This window comes from Schistocerca serialis, chromosome 3 (genome assembly GCF_023864345.2).
Source record: "Schistocerca serialis cubense isolate TAMUIC-IGC-003099 chromosome 3, iqSchSeri2.2, whole genome shotgun sequence".
NCBI lineage: Eukaryota > Metazoa > Arthropoda > Insecta > Orthoptera > Acrididae > Schistocerca > Schistocerca serialis.
In genome coordinates, this window is record NC_064640.1 from 563,149,233 (window position 1) to 563,167,714 (window position 18,482).

Consider the following 18,482-nt stretch of genomic DNA (forward strand, 5'->3'; position numbering starts at 1 on the left):
AACTTAAACTATACGGGTAGGTTAACTTAAACAGATTATTCCTAAGTTGGCCTTCGATAAAAGCGTTCTCAGTCTGATTGAGGTATGTTCGCTGAGATCGGCTCTTTTCCAACCTTTTCTCAAGGTTACCAAGAGATATGATTTCCTTGCCTGATACAGCTGATGTCAAAAACATAAGCAATTGTGACAAAATTTCCAAAAGATTTTGTTTCTTTACTTAAGGATTTGCATTAATTCTTTTAATTGTTTCCCTTTTGTCACATGTAAACTGCTCTCATTTACTCTATTGGAGGATTACAAGAAACTTCCTATCCCGATCGCTGCATGCCTTGTTCATTACCTTCCACAAATATATTTGGTTCTTATATATAACTATAAATTCGGCAATTAACTTTCTAGAGCACTCAGTCATATCACGATTCTTAGTATTCACTACTCATGTGAAGACGAGAAACATTAGACTGAACAAAGACAAGTCCAACACATTCCACGCAACTTTGCTCGATGTCTGACTTTTCTCATAATCGACTTCCAGTCCGTGATTGTTTTATCTGTGAGACATAGTTGCTTTGCTCGTCGTCTGCTGAGTGAATTGTTCCGATGGCTGTCTGTGGTCGATGGTGATGTGTGGTTGTATGTAAAGTGGGCGTGTAAATGTTGTTGCTTATGAACAGCTATGTGTTGTGAAATGCTTGAGTGGGAAGCAATTTTAATGTGATTCTGCTGTCGGTTCATATGTGTTGAAATAAAATGGCAACTTCAACAGGAGATAAAACTGTTAACAAAGTAGCATTATGTTCCGCAATTTTTGCTGGATTTGCTTATGTGGGATATTCTGTTGTACGCACAGCTTTTTGTCGGAAACTTGGACGACGTGATGGTGATGGTGAGTACAACGCCTGTGTATGTAGTTAGTTTTTGATTCATATTATATTTACAGACGCTGCTGTTACCGGCATTTCATTTAATAAGTTTCATAATTTGACCTATATAACGCGGAACTGTCCTGAGGTTTTCTTTTAGTATTGCCGCATAATTTTATTCTTCAGGTTATTGTTAAAGACATGCGAATACTCCAGTGGAAAGGTTTTAATATGTGATGGGATGTGTATGGGGAAGGTGCTGTCTCCAATCATTACCAAACCTATGTAGGTTAAACGCTAGCATTTTTTTTTATTTTATGTAAGTTTACGTTTTAAAACAATGTTAATGGAAGGCGCGCAGCAACTAACTTTGTACAATATGTGGCATGTTTTGTTGTATGATACGACTCAATAACTCGCACATTAATTAGTTGTGTTATTGTCCAACACCTGCTGGGCATTACTATAAACGAGTTTAGTTCCAAGCTACTGTATTTGAATATATTGTCATAGGCAGTAGTGGAACAGCATACAATAATTATCAAATAAATCATGTGCAATCATTATGTATATGGTGCTGAGCACATATTGATTGCAGTGTAAATATGAACTTGTTTTATTGAGTTACCTAGTAAGACAACAAGTGTTGCTTGCACTTTAGTTATTTAGCTATGCAAACAGCTCAAGAGCTGCTTTGACAGTTTGCCCTTGCTATTATGAACTTGAAGTTTTTAATCGTAGAACACTACATTCATTTGCAAAATATTGACCCTTATTAGTCATAATTAGAAACCGAAAGCCTTTTTAATGCACTCTAATTGGGAAATTTCAGGACCTGTGTACTATGACATTCTTCTCTGTAAATTGTTAATTCACCCACAAGTTCTACCATCACAATGTTACATTCGTTTTAATATAAAGCATAATAATTTTAAGAAACAAAGATTAGACATTTCAGTTTCTTTCTCCTTTCACTGTACTGATATTAAAAGAAAATCAGAGAGAGAGAGAGAGAGAGAGAGAGAGAGAGAGAGAGAGAGAGAGAGTGTGTGTGTGTGTGTGTGTGTGTGTGTGTGTGTGTGTGTGTGTGTGTGTGTGTGTGTGTGTTTTCTTGGCATTGAACACAACTAGGTCCAGTTTCTTGGCATTGAACACTCTTTCCATTAATTATGTTCTGCCCACAACTTCTTGCATGAAGTGTATAACACTCCTCATTCACCTCACCTCGTCTAGTGTCACTCAGTAATGTCCTAAATGAGTTATTTTTTTCTTCCTATTTTATAACTCTGGCCTGTCATTCTGTTATTGGCAGTTAATATGATGACTGTTCTAAGGTATTATACTTTTGTTAACTGTGTCTGTCGCCTCTCTTTAAAGGTCTTAACATTGGTATTTAAGACAGTAAAACTTGCATGTCATGATTCATTGGTCATTGTGTGACTAGTTTACTCTTCCTTGTCTTAATACTACGAAATTTTGAACTGAAGTAAATGACTATCATAAAACATGCATAGTTTTCCAAGGCAGTGAGAAAAAATAGGATGGCAATGGTCAGTTAGTTAAAGAAATATGGTAATCAGTCACTTTTTAACATTTTATTTTCCTGTGGTGCATTTCAAACTTGTGGCAACACTACCTAGAGAACAAGGTTTTAAAACTCCCTCGTAAGTTGACAATAACATCATGTGCCTCAGGCAAAGAGGTCACCACATGAAATACGGTTGCATTCATGCATTTGTTGGAGGTTTAAGTTGATTGCTAAATCATACTATTCTTCTGTGTTTCATTATAGCTGCTAATGTATATACTATCTTCAGCAGTTGGGTGTTAATATCTAGTGTTGCTCAATTGTTGTGTTCCTTGGTGTTGGTAATTATGACAAACATATTTTTTTGAGTAGATTTTCTTTGCATGGAGCAAACACAACAAAAGCTTTTGCAAATGTCAGAAATAATAGTACAATAATAATTGCACTTTCAAAATATGTTACATATTACAATTGTTGCATCTTATGTTTATTACCTTAGAGCTGGTATTCTACTGCTTAATATCACAAGTAGTGTCTTAAAATTCATTGCATGAAATAAACATAATTTTTCTATCAGAAAAGATTTTAATTTTGTGTTAAAATAATTGCCCTTACACTTTCTCAGGGAGTTTGGTAGTTTGTTAAATCAAATCAACCCAGTGATGCATCAACTTCAATCTTCCATTTTTAATTTTGTTCTTTTCTTAAAGTAGTTTTATTTCGTTATGGTGGTGAAGTCAATTAGATCACCGTGCGTAATCACTTGAACTGGCTGTTGTATAACAAATGTGTATGAAGAATATATTGTTACATATTTGTGCTGCACAAATCATTTTTGACATTATTTGCTGTGGCGTATCCCATGTAGGGCCTATAAGTCTTTGATTCATCAGCTGTGCATAATTCAATTCCATAGTTAAGAAAGGACTTCTGTAGTATATTATTGCAAGTGTTTGGCTAGGAACTATCTTTGCAAGTTGGCTATAATATTTCCATGTGCAAAATGGTTTGTTTGGCAACCATAGATTTTCATCTATGTACATACCCAGAAATTTACTACTACCAGTTTCTGTTGCCAATATTATGTATGATGGTGTTGCAAGTACTGCCTGTTTTAAATAGCAATACTTAAGATTTGGTGACATTCACCACAAGTATTTTATTAGCTAGTTCTGTTATCCCACTAGTAGCAGCACATTGTGGCTCCTTACATTCTTTTCCATAGATTAAGGTTGAGTTGTCATCTACATAACTTATAATAAGAGAGTTCATGGGTTATTCTGCAGTGTCATTAATAATGCCTAGGCCTATATATGAGGAAAGGAGAAGACTGTAGTACTACCCATTGTTTGTTACCCATGATGTCATCAAGATGGCACCCGCCTCTATTTGAAGTGTATACAAATGGCAGATGTGATGTGACATTTTACATGTGTGAACAGACAGAAATAAAGCAGAAAATATTTAACTGCAGAAAAAATGAAACTAATGGGACACCCACAGGAACTATGCTGTTATGGGTGGGGACAAACTAAATAAAGAACAATCCTCATAATGAAGACATGACACTTCACATACTCTGCAATCAGTCCAAACAACTGTAAGAATTTAGTTGTGGTCAACATGCCATCCCTTATTGTGACATGCAGCAACCTACTTGTGAACTACCATTTTCATATCCATGAAAAAAGGAACGTAATATTAAATCTCCAACCACACTAACAGTTTCAAATTTCAGAATGAATCTATTGCCCATGACTTTCTGCATCACTCTAACTCACTAACAAACCACAACTAATACCTTAAATCTTATTCTTACAAACAGCACTAAAGTAGTCCACTGAATTACTAACAACACTCTCAAACAAATTAAAAACATGGACATACCACACTAGAGAGTGCCACTGCAAAATTCAAGTCGCTCTCTGCCAACACATTCTGTTTCATGTTCGCCACATCATCTAGGATGTCACAGAACATAATAATGAGTTAAAGCAGATGGGTGGTACTGTGAACTTCAGTTGACCCAAGGAAGGGAAAGGGACTTAGAACTGAGTTCTGAGGTAGATGGTGTGCTGCTGTTTCAGTAATGGATTGAAAGTTTTTAGTTTTACCATTTAATTTGCAAGTCAGTCAAGTGCACTGCTTGTGACTCAACAGTTATGTTGCTAAAAGTTCCTTGGTTGAATCTCTAGAATGGCATGACTTCGGTTTCTTAGAGGTAACGTATGATTTCTAGTGTTGAAAGCTTTTGTCAGATCTAATGTTGGTCAGTAGTTGGAGACTTCTGGCTGACTTCCCTTTCTGTACACTGGTTTCAAAGCAGTCATTTTTAGAACATTTTGATATGTCTCTAATGCTGCAGTTAATCAAGTTCATAGTCTTACCATAGTAACTGCATTGGATATGCCACCCCATCCAGGTAATTTTTTTCTATTTAGTTTATGTATTACCTAGCGTATTTCATGTACATACACCTTCATAAATTCAAACTCAGCACATTGATTGGGGTGTCTTGGAGTCTCAACCTGTACATCTATAATGTGAGTCAGTTGGCCACTAAGGGTAGTGAAATAGTTATTAATGTCTTACATATAATATTTGGGTTTTCCACAATGTTAGCACCATGTCTTAAGCTGATTGGTTTCATGTTCATCATCTTGGGCCTTCACAGTATATGGCAGTTAGCTCCCAGGATATTTTACTTATGTTAATGCTTTGAAAAATCTGCTTCTGTGGCTAGCAATTTAAGTTTTAAAAGTTATCTTTGCCTGATTGTGTTTTTCCTTAAAAATCTGCAGAGAAATAGCTTTATGAAGCAGCTATAGATCTCGCATACTCTGCCTGAGTCTAATAAATCTTTGTGGGTGTTTGTATGGCATTACTTACATTGTCGAAATGTTTAACTACTTTCTGGATTTCTGTGAAAGGGGAGTTTTAGTCCTAATATCTGAACAGGGTGCAATAGAACTCATTCCATGTGTCATCAGACTCATTCACATGGTACACAGAGTTCCACTTCTCCACTACCAGTTTGTACTAGAAAGCACTACCATATTATCTGTTCAGAATTTATTTCTGTAGAACATTTTTTGTTGCTTTTGGCACAGTTGAATTTATATAAGCCTATCTATCTCTGGACAAAAATAGCAAGAATAAAGAAAATTTAAGTTCATGTAATTTACCTTATTTATAACATTTCTGCTGGTTATAGCATAATCTGTTGGAGCATGTGTCCATTACTCTAGTGTCTGAACTTGTATGTAAAAGATTGTTTGAGCTTAATACACTGGTGAGCTTCAAGTTCACTATACTGTTTGAAGAGAGATCTATGTTAAAATCACCACATATAGTAAGGCCATAAGGACCAGCCTGGCTGACAACACTATTAAGCCCACCCAAAAGGCACATTACATCAGCATGTGGTGGGCAACGCAGCCTAATCTTTTTATATTTAGCTAACTTAACACGAGTCTCAAAAATTAGATGAGATCGACAGGAAGTGTAAAATGGCTAAAGGACAAATGTAAGGATGTAGAAGCATATATCTATAGAGGTAAGATAGGTAATGCCTACGGGAAAATGAAGAGAGACCAATTGGAGAAAAGAGAACCGCCTGTATGAATATCAAGAGCTCAGATGGAAAACAAGTCCTAAGGAAAGAAGGGAAAGCAGAAAGGTGGAAAGAGTATATAGAGGGTTTATACAAGGACAAGGCACTTGAGGGCAGTATTATAGAAATGGAAGAGGGTGTAGATGAAATGGGAGATATGATACTGCGTGAAGTACTTGACAGAGCACTGAAAGACCTAAGTTGAAACAAGGCCCCAGAAGTAGACAACATCCCATTAGAACTTCTGATAGCCTTGGGAGCGCCAGCCATGGTAAAACTTTTCCATCTTGTAAGGAAGATGTATGAGACAGGCGAAATACCTTCAGACTTCAAGAAGAATATAATAATTCCAATCCCAAGGAAAGCAGGTGTTGACAGGTGTGAAAATTACCGAACTATCAGTTTAATTGGTCATAGTTCCAAAATTCTACCACGAATTCTTTACAAACGAATGGAAAAACTGGTAGAAACCAATCTCTGGGAAGATCAGTTTGGATTCCGTAGAAGTGTAGGAACACTCGAGGCAACGCTGACCCTACAACTTCTCTTAGAAGATAGGTTAAGGAAAGCTAAAGCTAGATTTCTAGCATTTGTAGACTTGGAGAAAGCTTTTAACAAAGTTGACTGGAATACTCTCTTTCAAATTCTGAAGGGGCCAGGGGTAAAATACAGGGATCGAAAGGCTATTTAGAATTTGTACAGAAACCAGATGGCAGATATAAGAGTCGAGGGGCACGAAAGGGAAGCAGTGTTTGGGAAGGGAGTGAGACAGGGTTGTAGCCTATTCCCGATATTATTCAATCTGTATATTGAGCAACCAGTAGAGGAAACAAAAGGAAAATTCGGAGTAGGAATTAAAATCCATGGAGAAGAAAAAAACTTTGAGGTTCGCCGATGACATTGTAATTCTGTCAGAGATAGCAAAGGACCTGGAAGAGCAACTGAGCAGAACGGACAGTGTCTTTAAAGGAGGATATAAGATGAACATCAACCAAAGCAAAACGAGGATACCGGAATGTAGTTGAATTAAATCATGTGGTGCTGAATGAATTAGATTAGGAAATGAGGCACTTGAAGTAGTAGATGAGCTTTGCTATTTGGGGAAAAAATGACTTATGAGGGTTGAAGTAGAGAGGATATAGATTTAAGCGTCAGGAAGACTTTTCTGAAAGTACTTGTATGGAGTGTAGCCACATATGGAAGTGAAACATGGACGGTAAACAGTGTTGACAAGAAGCTTTCAAAATGGTGCTACAGAAGAACGCTGAAGATTAGATGGGTAGATCACGTAACTAATGAGGTGGTATTGAATAGAATTGGGGAGGGGAGGCATTTGTGTCACAACTTGACTAGAAGACGAGATTGGTTGGTAGGACACTTTCTGAGGCATCGAGATAACCAGTTTAGTATTGTAGGGAAGCATGGAGGGTAAAAAATCATGGAGGGAGACCAAGAGATGAATGCACTAAGCAGGTTCAGAAGGATGTAGATTGCAGTAGTTATTCGGAGATGAAGAGCCTTGCACAGGATAGAGTAGCATGGAGAGCTGCATCAAACCAGTCTCTGGACTGAAGACCACAACAAAAACAATAACAACAACTTAAGACTATTACCGTGGAGCACAACGCCTATCACTTCAGTTGATCCTTCTTTGTTGTGATGATCAAGAAATTTCTGCATATTTACTAACATACATTGCCACACCACCACCCTTATGGCACTGTCTGCAATCACTGATTGCAAATAAGTAACCTTTGAATCTGCATTATATTATTTCACTGAAGTTTAGTCCATGTGCACCTAGTACTGACACATGTAGTGAGTGTTCCTTCACAAATATTTGCAATAAGTCTAATTTTTTTGTGAGATATTCCACATTTAATCTTTAAGGACCCTTCTTGTTGATTTGCCATTTTGCACACCACACATTTACAGAAGTTTTAATTTTTACAATATGTGATTGTATTAACTGGATCTTAAGTACTGTGTTGCAATGACTGGCCACTTAGTGCATAGCATGACATTTCTTCAAGTGATTATGACTCGAGCAAATCAGATCTACATCACTGAAAACTATTGTGATGACCAAAAAACGTTTTGTGGTTGAAGTCCAAGGCAATTGGATCCTCCTTCGTACTAACTTTTTACGTACAGTTCACCTAACTGGGAAAATAGCTGGTCTTTCCCTTCCTTCTTATTTGCAGTCTATGCTCTGTGTGTGTGTGTGTGTGTGTGTGTGTGTGTGTGTGTGTGTGTTTTCATCATAGTCCATTTCCTTTTGGCCCAGCTAATGTACATTGTTCAATGTATCCCAAAACTTTTTTGATCTCAGAATTGTGAAATTGTAGTGCTTGGCTTACAGTTGATCAGTGTGGCAGATCATATCATGCTGTCATGTTTATGATGATTACATTTGTGTTAAATACTTGTGGCAATAAGTTTTGGAAACATTGCAGGTTTGTCTTGCTTTCATTTTTATATACACTAGCTGATCAAAAGTATCCAGGCATATGTTGGTGGGCATTGATGTGGAATGTGTCCAACCTTCACCTTTATGATGGCTTGAACTATGCTGGGGACACTTTCAATGAGGTGAGGTGAGGTGTCTGAATGTCTGTGGAGGAATGGCAGCCCATTCTTCCCCAAGAGCTGAAACCAGGGAAGGTAGTGGTGTAAGACACTGAGGTCTAGAGTGAAGTCACATTGTATCATGTAACTCATCCGAAAGGTGTCCCATTGTGTTAAGGTTGGGATTCCTGGCAGGCTAGTCCACTTCAGGATTGTTACTGTCCACAAGCCATTGCTTCACAGAGGCTGCTATATGACAGGGTGCATTGTCATGCTGATACAGTCAATTTGTGCAAACAGTTCCTCTTACGTACTGACTACTGTAAAAAGTGTTAGCATTTCATTAACTGCAGTGAGGGGTCCATGAAAAATGTCCCCATACTATAACTCTTCCTCTTTCTCCTCCCCTATGCCTCCCTCCTTCCCCTTCCCCCTCACATCACTGTTGGCACTACACATGATGGCAGGTAAAGTTCTCCAAGCACTTGCCATACCCTAACCCTTCCATCAGACTGAAACAGGATATAGAAGGTTTCATCTCTCATAGTCACTTGTTTTCAGTTACACACTGTCCAGTGGCATCACCCTTTACACCATCTCAGTTTTCACTTAGCATCAACTAGAGAAATATGTAGCGTATGAGGAGCTGCTCGACAATTGTACCCTATTTTTTTTCAACTCTCTGCACACATTATCTGCGCTAGCTGGACTTCTGATAGCACTTTGGAATTTACGAGTTATTCCTTTCACTGATGACACATAATTTCTTTTTTTGCATCTACCCTCTGCAATGCTTGATGGTCTCCATCTGTTAGTACATGATGTCTGCTTGGTCTTAGTTTAGCTGTGGTTGTCTGTTCACATTTCCACTTCACTTCACCATCACATCACCAGTAGTCGACATGGGCAGGTTTAGAATTGTTGTAATGTTCCGAAGGGACTTGTTACTCATCTGACATTCAATAACTATTCCACATTCAAAACCATTGAGCTTTCCAGATCAACCCATTCTGCTGTTATTGTTTCTCTATTGATAACACCTTACTCCCCACCTCCTTTTACATTGGCAGGTCCGCCTCCCGTCACATGTAGAGGTCAATTCTGCATTACATAGTGTCCGGATACTTTCAATGAGGTAGTGTAAATTATTGTGACCTTGTATAATCACAGCATGATGATATTTTTTTTAGTTGACTTCACCACATTTTTATAGAATCCAGTGACTTTCACAAGGACAATTTTGCTAATCCACTAAGAAGTAAAAAGTTTCAACATTTTGCTAAATACAATTTTGGTAAACATTTTTGGAATACAGTGATCAATAGATTATTATATTTTGACTAAAGTTCAGTCTTGATCACACCATTTATGTTTCAATGACATATGTAACCGTTTTCGGTTATTTTTACATAACCATCATCAGACCTGTGGATTAATTTTAGGAAATACTAGAAACCAATCTTTAAATAAAATGAAAGTGTCTAAAAAATTTTTTTTAACAATATAATATAAAATTAATTATACCCATGGCTCCCTTAGGATGGTAGGCGGAGCTCTCCTCAGCTGCTACGAAGTCAACTGATGGTTATGAGTGCTGAGCACGAGCTTAAATACGCAGAGGCCATCATATAGCATTCAATAATCATGCTGAGGGGACAGTAGAGCAGAATTTACAAGTTCTTCATTATGCAAATAAAGGCTTACTTATGAATATCAGAGAAGAAATCGAGATATATGCTCATTTGAAAACCAAATCATCAATGCTGCTCAATGAACAATTAGATTTTCGCAAAAAATATTTTTACGACCTTTTTGACAAAATTTTATAATAAAAGCTCCTGCTCTTTTGTTTTAAAATATAAGATTAGTTATACCCATGGCGAAAGCTATGTATGTAAAATATGCTGTACAACATATAAAAAAATTTTATTAAATTGACATTGATTATTATTAAAACTATTAGATCGATGAGTTCTAAAAATTTAATCAGCGGTCTCATCAGTTATTTAGACATACATAATGTGGAACATACTCTTGGCTGCTACCCTACTGCTATAAAGAATATTGCTATGAAAACTACAATTAAAGTAAGACAATTCTGCAACATCCAACAAAGATGCAATTGTGATGTAGGCGACTCGGTAAAATCGATATGTACCACAACTTCAAGGACTTTCACATCTTTGATGTAACTGTCACTGTAATAGTATTAAGGTTGCCCATAGAGGGCACAACTATTGCACATCGTTGTTTACCGTTTTTATCTAAAATATAAATAAGCTGTACACATACTAACTATCTGTTAATCAGACATTTTAAATGAATCAATTTTATGTTATTAGTGTATTTCCTATTTTTATACTTTGACGATGGTGTCATATTATGAACGCTGATTGGCAGTTATGAAGTAGTGTGACAGGAAGTAGGCGGAGCCTCTGCGTATTTAAGCTCGTGCTCAGCACTCATAACCATCAGTTGACTTCGTAGCAGCTGAGGAGAGCTCCGCCGACCATCCTAAGGGAGCCATGGGTATAATTAATTTTATTTTATCTTGTTAAAAAAAAATTTTATACACTTTCATTTTATTTAAAGATTGGTTTCTAGTATTTCCTAAAATTAATCCACAGGTCTGATGATGGTTATGTAAAAATAACCGAAACCGGTTACGTATGTCATTGAAACATAAATGGTGTGATCAAGACTGAACTTTAGTCAAAAGATTTTGCTTAATAATTACTGTAAAATAAAAATTACAAGGTGAAGCAATTATTAAACAATATATAACTGGAAACTGTTTAAAAATGTTTTATTTTAAACTGCGAAATTAAAATGAGCTGTACATAATTTTATATAGTATAATATCACTGCCACCTACAAGAAGATATTGCATTTATGCCTACTTACTTAACCTGCAACAGGTAGTATATATAGAAAAAGTTTGGCTCTGTGTATTTGGCTATCATTTGTGGTAGCTTCGCTGAAGAGTAAGCTGTCTGATGTTACCAGCTGTGATTGTTCCCATCAGTTTTTCACATTTATGAATGTTGTATTTGTATTGTGTGTTCCACGAGGTGTCAAATGGGCTGTTTTGCAATTCCATTACCTGATGTGTAATTTTTATATTGTGAAAGAAGTTCTGCTACTTATTCATAGATATGTCCCACAGTTCTGATAGCTTAATTGGCATATACCCAGTGTCTTAATTTTGGTGCATGCTTCTTAACCGTCATTATGTAACTACTTCATATTCTCCTTACATGGTGTACTTTGTGTATTGTTTTTATATGTTGAAGTGTTGCTTGTTTGTCATTTCATTTTTATTGTTTTATCTTCTGTTGGAGTGTACTGTCACTGGGTGTGCATAGTTGTTGGTGTTAGTTTTAGGGGTGACATGTATCGATACTTTTGTTTCTATTTTATTTTTAGTAGCGCTATGGCTTTTTGCATGTGACTTTTAAACTGAATTGCAGTTACTGTGTCAGCAAATAGGCAGAATGTAATAGTTACCAGCCTGATAAGAACACCCAGTATATAGTTCTCTTGATGTCTTGGTTGGAGATTCTCATGTATATCATAGCTTTATTATATTTGTCTTAAGATTGTAGTTATTATTCCCCCCATTGTTTTTTTTTTGGGGGGGGGGGGTTAAGTGGATGTGAATCACTTACATGATGTTTCTAGCCATGAAAACTACTTTTCATATATATATTATTTTTTGCCAATTTGTGTAAATGAAATTATACTTGTAATATGTAGGAGCTTTTTGTGCAATGAACCTAACCCAGTAAAACCATAAATTTGAAACTGTACTAGTAATTATCTTCTTATTCATGCATTAGATATTAACAAGCTTTGCCAGCAGTATGCATGCCTGTGATAAAGGGTAATTACTAAGTGAAAAAATGAAATTCCATTTGAAATTTACTGTTTCTTATGAAGTTTGCTTCTTGCTATTGTTTCCAAAAGGATGATACTGAAGGAGTGCTCAGACTGTTTTCTTTGCTATGAACAGTGTGTTCAGCTAATTCACTGGTGTAGCCTATCTGTAATTGACTAACGTAGCCTATGTGAGTAGTTTGTTGTCGAAGTTGTTGCTTATGGTGTTTTGGTTTTTAATTTCATGTCATCATTGAGCAGCATATCTATTGTTGTTGTTGGTTTGGTCTTCAGTCAGAAGACTGGTGTGATGCAGTTCCCAATCCTGTGTGGGCCTCTTCATGTCTGAATAACTACTGCAGACTACATACTTCTGAATCTGTTTACTGTATTGATCTCTTAGTCTCCCTCTACAATTCCCCCCCCCCCCCCCCTCCTCCTCCTCACACTTGCCTCAAATACTAAATGGGTGATCCGTTTATGTCCCAGAATGTGTCCTATCAACTGATCCTATGTTTTGGTCAAGTTGTGTCACAATTTTTTTTGTCTCCCAAGTTCTGTTCAGTACCTGCTTATTAATTACATGACCTGTCCGTCTAATCTTCAACATTCATCTGAGCTCCACATTTCAAAAGCTTCTATTCTCCTTTTGTCGAAACAGTTTATCAGCCATGTTTCATTTCCAAACATGTCTACACTCCAGACAAATACCTCCAGAAAAGACTTTCTAACACTTAAATCTATATTCACTATTAACAAATTCCTCTTCTTCAGAAATTATTTTCTTGCCATTGACAATCTTCATTTTATATCCTCTTTACTTCAACCTTCATCAGTTATTTTGCTGCCCAAATGACAAAACTCCCCTACTACTTTAAGTGTCTCGTTTCCTAATCTAATTCCCTTACCATCACCTGAATCAATTTGACTACTTTCCATTATCAATGTTTTGTTTTTGTGGATGGTCATCTTATATCCTCGTTTCAATACACTGTCCATTCTGTTCAACTGCCCTTCCAAGTCCTTTGCTGTCTCTGACAGAATTATAATGTCATCATCAAACCTCACAGTTTTTATTCCTTCTCCCTGAGTGTTAATTCCTACCCCAAATTTGTCTTTATTTTCCTTAACTCCTTATTCAATGTACATTTTAAATATCATCAAAGATAGGCTACAACCCCCCCCTCCTCTCCCTCCCTCCCTCTCTCCCTCTCTCCCTCCCTCTCTCCCTCCCTCCCTCCCTCCCTCCCTCCCCCCCCCCTCTCCCCTCAACCACTACTTCCCTTTCATGCTCCTTAACTCTTATAGCTGCCATCTGGTTTCTGTACAAGTTGTAAATAGCCTTGTGCTCCCTGTGTTTTACCACTGCTATCTTCAGAATTTCAGAGAGTATTCTGGTCAACATTGTCAAAAACTTTCTCTAAGTCTACAAATGCTATAAACATAGGTTTGACTTTCCTGAACCTGTCATCTAAGTTAAGTCGTAGGGTCAGTATTGTCTAGTGTGTTCCTACATTTCTCTGGAATCCAGCTGATCCTCCCTGAGGTCAGCTTCTACCAGTTTTTCCCCTTCTTTTGTAGAGAATAGGTGCTAGTATTTTGCAATCATGTCATATTAAACTGGTAGTTCGATAATTTTCACTCCTGTCAGCAACTGATTTCTTTGGAATTGCAATTATTACATTCTTCTTGAAGTCTGAGGGTATTTCACCAGTCTCAAAACTTTGGTTCAATGATGCTCATAATTTACAACTGATACAATATATTTAAAAAAAAACTTTATTTTAGCAGTAGAAAAATGTAGTTCTCAGTAATTTCATTTATATCAATCGGGTCATCATAGTGAAATTTAGTGCCAAATAGTTATCATTCAGCCAGCATTTGTGCAACAACTTTGCCAGATACTTATTTAGTGCTAGTGCTGTAAACTGATGTGTGTATTATGCCTAAATGGTAAGGCTTTGTCCTGTAGATGATGTTGCATGTGCCAATTTTCAGACAGTTCAGTGCAGTGCAGTGACATGGCTCTTGTTAATTTGTTGGCAGAATTTTAAATTCAGCATTGTCTTGAATGAAAAATAGCCCACATTTGCACTAAATTATGTTTATTTTAAACCTTGACCATGGTTTCTGCTATAATAATATAGCCTCCTTCAGACATCCTAAAAGTGATCAGAATAACATCTAGATCAGTAATACAATCTACACAAAAACTTCAAAATTAGTTAAGTGATAACATATTACATACACACTAATAAATGAAAAATGTCTTAGCTCAGTGGCTGCGTCAAGACCAATAAAATAACTTCAACAGACATAAGACTGTTTTGAACATAAGGAAAATTACATATGGGCACCGTGTGTCCTCCACCACTACCACTGTTATACTGGGCACACAGTTGTCAAATGTGCTGCACCACAGGTGGCACTCACCACAGTGAGATACGTCACACCGTTTATCAGGCAACTAGTCAATATGTATGACAATTAACTAATAACAACCCTACATGTGCAAATTATGGACCATATACTATTAATACGAATGTTCAACAGATGAAATACTTTTGCATGCAATCATTAGAGTAGTAAAACATTAACAATTTCATATAACAAAGTTTGTCATATCACTATTTGATGCGTGAATCAGAAACAAGACTCTCATATGCAAATGTAACTTCAGCTTACATTATACCCTCTAATAGCTTAGCAATTAGAGCATATAATCTAGTTGAAGTTATATTTGCATATGAGAGTCTCGTACATTATACGCTCTATAGCTCGTTTCTGAATCGTGCATCAAATAGTGATACGACAAACTTTGTTATATGAAACTGTTAATGTTCCATCACTCTAATGATCGTATGCAACAGTATTTCATCTGTTGCACATTTTTATTAATAGTATATGGTCCATCATTTGCACATGTAGGCTTATTATTAATTTGTCATCAATATTGACTAATTGCATGATAAACGGTGTGACATATCTCACTGTGGTGAGCACCACCTATAGTGCACCGGGGCACGGGGTGCAGCACATTTGACAACTGTGTGCCCAGTATAACAGTGGTAGTGGCGGAGGACATACGGTGTCATATGTAATTTTCCTTATGTTCAAAACAGGCTTATATCTGTTGAAGTTATTTTATTGGTCTTGCAGCAGCCGCTGGGCTAAGACATTTTTCATTTATTATTGTGTATGTAATATGTTATCACTTACCCAATTTTGAAGTTTTTGTGTGGATTGTATTACTGGTCTAGATGTTATTTTGATCATTCTTAGGACTTCTGAAGAAGGCTATATTATTATAGCAGAAACCATGGTCAAGGTTTAAAATAAACACAATTTAGTGCAACTGTGGGCTGTTTTTCATTCGAAGCAATTTTTTAACGGTTGCTGTTGTTGCTGCAATGACGATCAGGAAAGGCTATTAGTTGGCTCCCACAGTGTGTGATTCATAGCAATTCATGTAAGGTTTAGGGCATAAAGGATTTTCCATATCCAAATGCAGCACATACTTTTTATGACAACCTTGTGTGTTACTACTGCTGCTTGGTCTTTCCACAAAGAACTGTTTTGTAAAAGATGTCTTCTCTGTTAGGTGTGGTGTAACACACAGTAGAGAATGAAAATCTTGTGCCTATTGTAAATATTGTCCTTTGTCATTTAGACTAGAGCTTACAGTCCTGAAAATGCAATGGATGGATGAAATAGTTGTAAGTCATATAGACCACTCAACTGAATACTTTTTGATGAGCTGAAGACAGACTAATTAGATATTAAGAATCTTATTTAAAGAGGCACAACAATTGTCACAGTCTGATAAGACAAAACCAAATATAGGTTTCCATTAAGAGAAAGGAGGAAGAAAATAATTCAATACCAGCAAGTTGATGGGCTTCACAGGCAACAAAATAAGCCCCTCTGACACACTTTCTTTCCCCCCGTGCCAATTATTGCAATTACTAATTTTTGTAAAAGCATTCGACAAGTTTTGCTACATGTCTTTCGTGTTGCAGCTGCTTGAATAACCATTTTCCAAAACTTTTTTTTTTAAATTTCAGGTCATTGGACACAATGCTAGTAAGTGGTGGTGGTGGTGGTGGTGGTGGTGGTGGTGCTGGTGGTGTGATGTATTCGCTGCAATGACTGTTTGATAGTGACAATAGTTCCACTTGATAATTTCTACAGACCAGTGAGGCCTTCCATATCTTGCCGTCTGCATATGTAACACGCTGCATGCGTCACAGGATTTCGTGTCTCGTCTTGATTTTTTTATGCATGTGTGACAGGCAGCGACTGTTGTATCTTCAATAAATATACCGTGGTAATAAAACGGTGAGGGGAGGGGAGGGAGGGAGGACCGCCGCGGCTGTGCTATTCGATATATCGTACGTGCCTCGAGGGTCGTACCAAATGGCGATCACTTCCGGCAGCTGTCTTCTTTGACTGGGTACGGGTTTGGAGAGCCTCGAGTCCCTGAGCTGGGGAGTGTCATGTCAGAAAGAACAGACACCACGCATTCATGTAACTGGTTCGTCTCGAAGGGCGATGAATCCACAACCTTCAGTGTGGATGCACATCATCGGTCGGCTTTCGGCGCCAATCTAAAATAAGTGAGCATGGAGGACATGGACTGCGGATAGGTGGCGCTCGTTGGGAATGTGAGTCGGCCGGGGAGGTCGAGATTGTGCATTTGCGATGAGAAACTGCTTGGAGTCCCGGTCCGACACAAATTTTCGCTCGTTGGCGCTGCTTCCCTATGCAGCTGATCTCAGTTCCTTCCCTTCCCTTCCCTCTTCAGTTTACATAATCTACAAATTGTGCTCAGTGTGTTGTACCGGTAGAAAATCGCAGCACTCCCAGCCTCTGTAAGGCTATCGTAAATTGTAGGGATATAATTCACATGGTCTCTGCTGAACTGCAGAAAGATGGGGAAATGGAAGGCGGACAGAAGTTGGAATAGCGACTAAGAGTGAATGGCGAATTGCTGTAGACTGACACTTTCATCCCAACTTCCAATTCGCCGAACCTGCCAGAATACATCAGGACCGGATTTATTTGACCGCAGATAAGACCTTACGTATCCATTTCGATGCGGTGCTACAAGTGTCAGGAAAGGTACGGCACACCATAATACAGTGTATAATGGCTAGGTAACATGTGGCAAATTCAGGACGGACTTCTATCAAGCAGGACCATGGCTTTAAATGCCAGACTACTGTATAAACTGCTCAGGTAATTGCACTACTTGGAGCAGGAATAGCGTGGTGTTTTAACAGAAAATTCTAGAAATTACAGTGATCAAGATAACTCATGATGTCGTCGTCGTCTTCTTCACCCCGATGACTGGTTTGACACAGCTCGCCGCGCTACTCTATCCTGCGTAACCTCTTCATCTATTTGAACTTGCTTAGTGTACTCATCTCTGTCTGCCTTTGCAATTCTTACAGCCCACACTTCTCTCCAGTACTGAATTGACAATTCCCTGATGTCCTATCAACCGATCCCTCCTTTTAGTGAAGTTGTACAATAAATGTATTTTTCCCCAATTCGATTGTATATAGTCTCATTTGTACCAGGGCGCCAGAGTTGTTCGGTGTGTCAGGGAAGAGATGCCACTGCTACAGTCGTTTAAGAGATATACCCGTATAATCTTCAGCATTTTGCTGTAGCACCACATTTCAAAGACTTCCGTACTCTTCATGTCTTAACTGCTTATCGTCCACGTTTTAATTCCGTACAAGGCCACACTCTAGACAAATACGTACTTAAGTTTGTATTCGATGGTGACAAAGTTCTCTTCTTCAGAAACGCTTTTCTTGGCATTGGCTTTCTACATTTCATATTCTCTTTACTTTGGCGTTAATAAGTTATTTTACTGCATAAGTAGCTAAACTCATTTGCTTTTAGTGTCCTTTCCTAACCTGATACCCTCAGCATCCCCTGATTTAATTCGACAAGATTCCATTACCCTTGTTTTGCTTTTGTTGATGTTCATCTTACATCCTGCTTTCAAGAAACTGTCAATTCC

At 37.6% G+C, this 18,482-nt stretch overlaps 1 protein-coding gene across 4 annotated transcripts in view; it reads left to right on the forward strand.

The window, feature by feature from the left end:
- Positions 1–593: 593 nt before the first annotated feature.
- The window catches only part of LOC126470457 (uncharacterized), a 227,781-nt gene continuing 209,892 nt past the window's right edge, over positions 594–18,482 (forward strand). For all 4 annotated transcript variants that reach the window (XM_050098306.1, XM_050098308.1, XM_050098307.1 and 1 more), the window contains exon 1: positions 594–886. In XM_050098306.1, the coding sequence (XP_049954263.1) occupies positions 751–886 (136 nt within the window). In that variant the 5' untranslated portion in view covers positions 594–750. The remainder of the gene's footprint in view (positions 887–18,482) is intronic.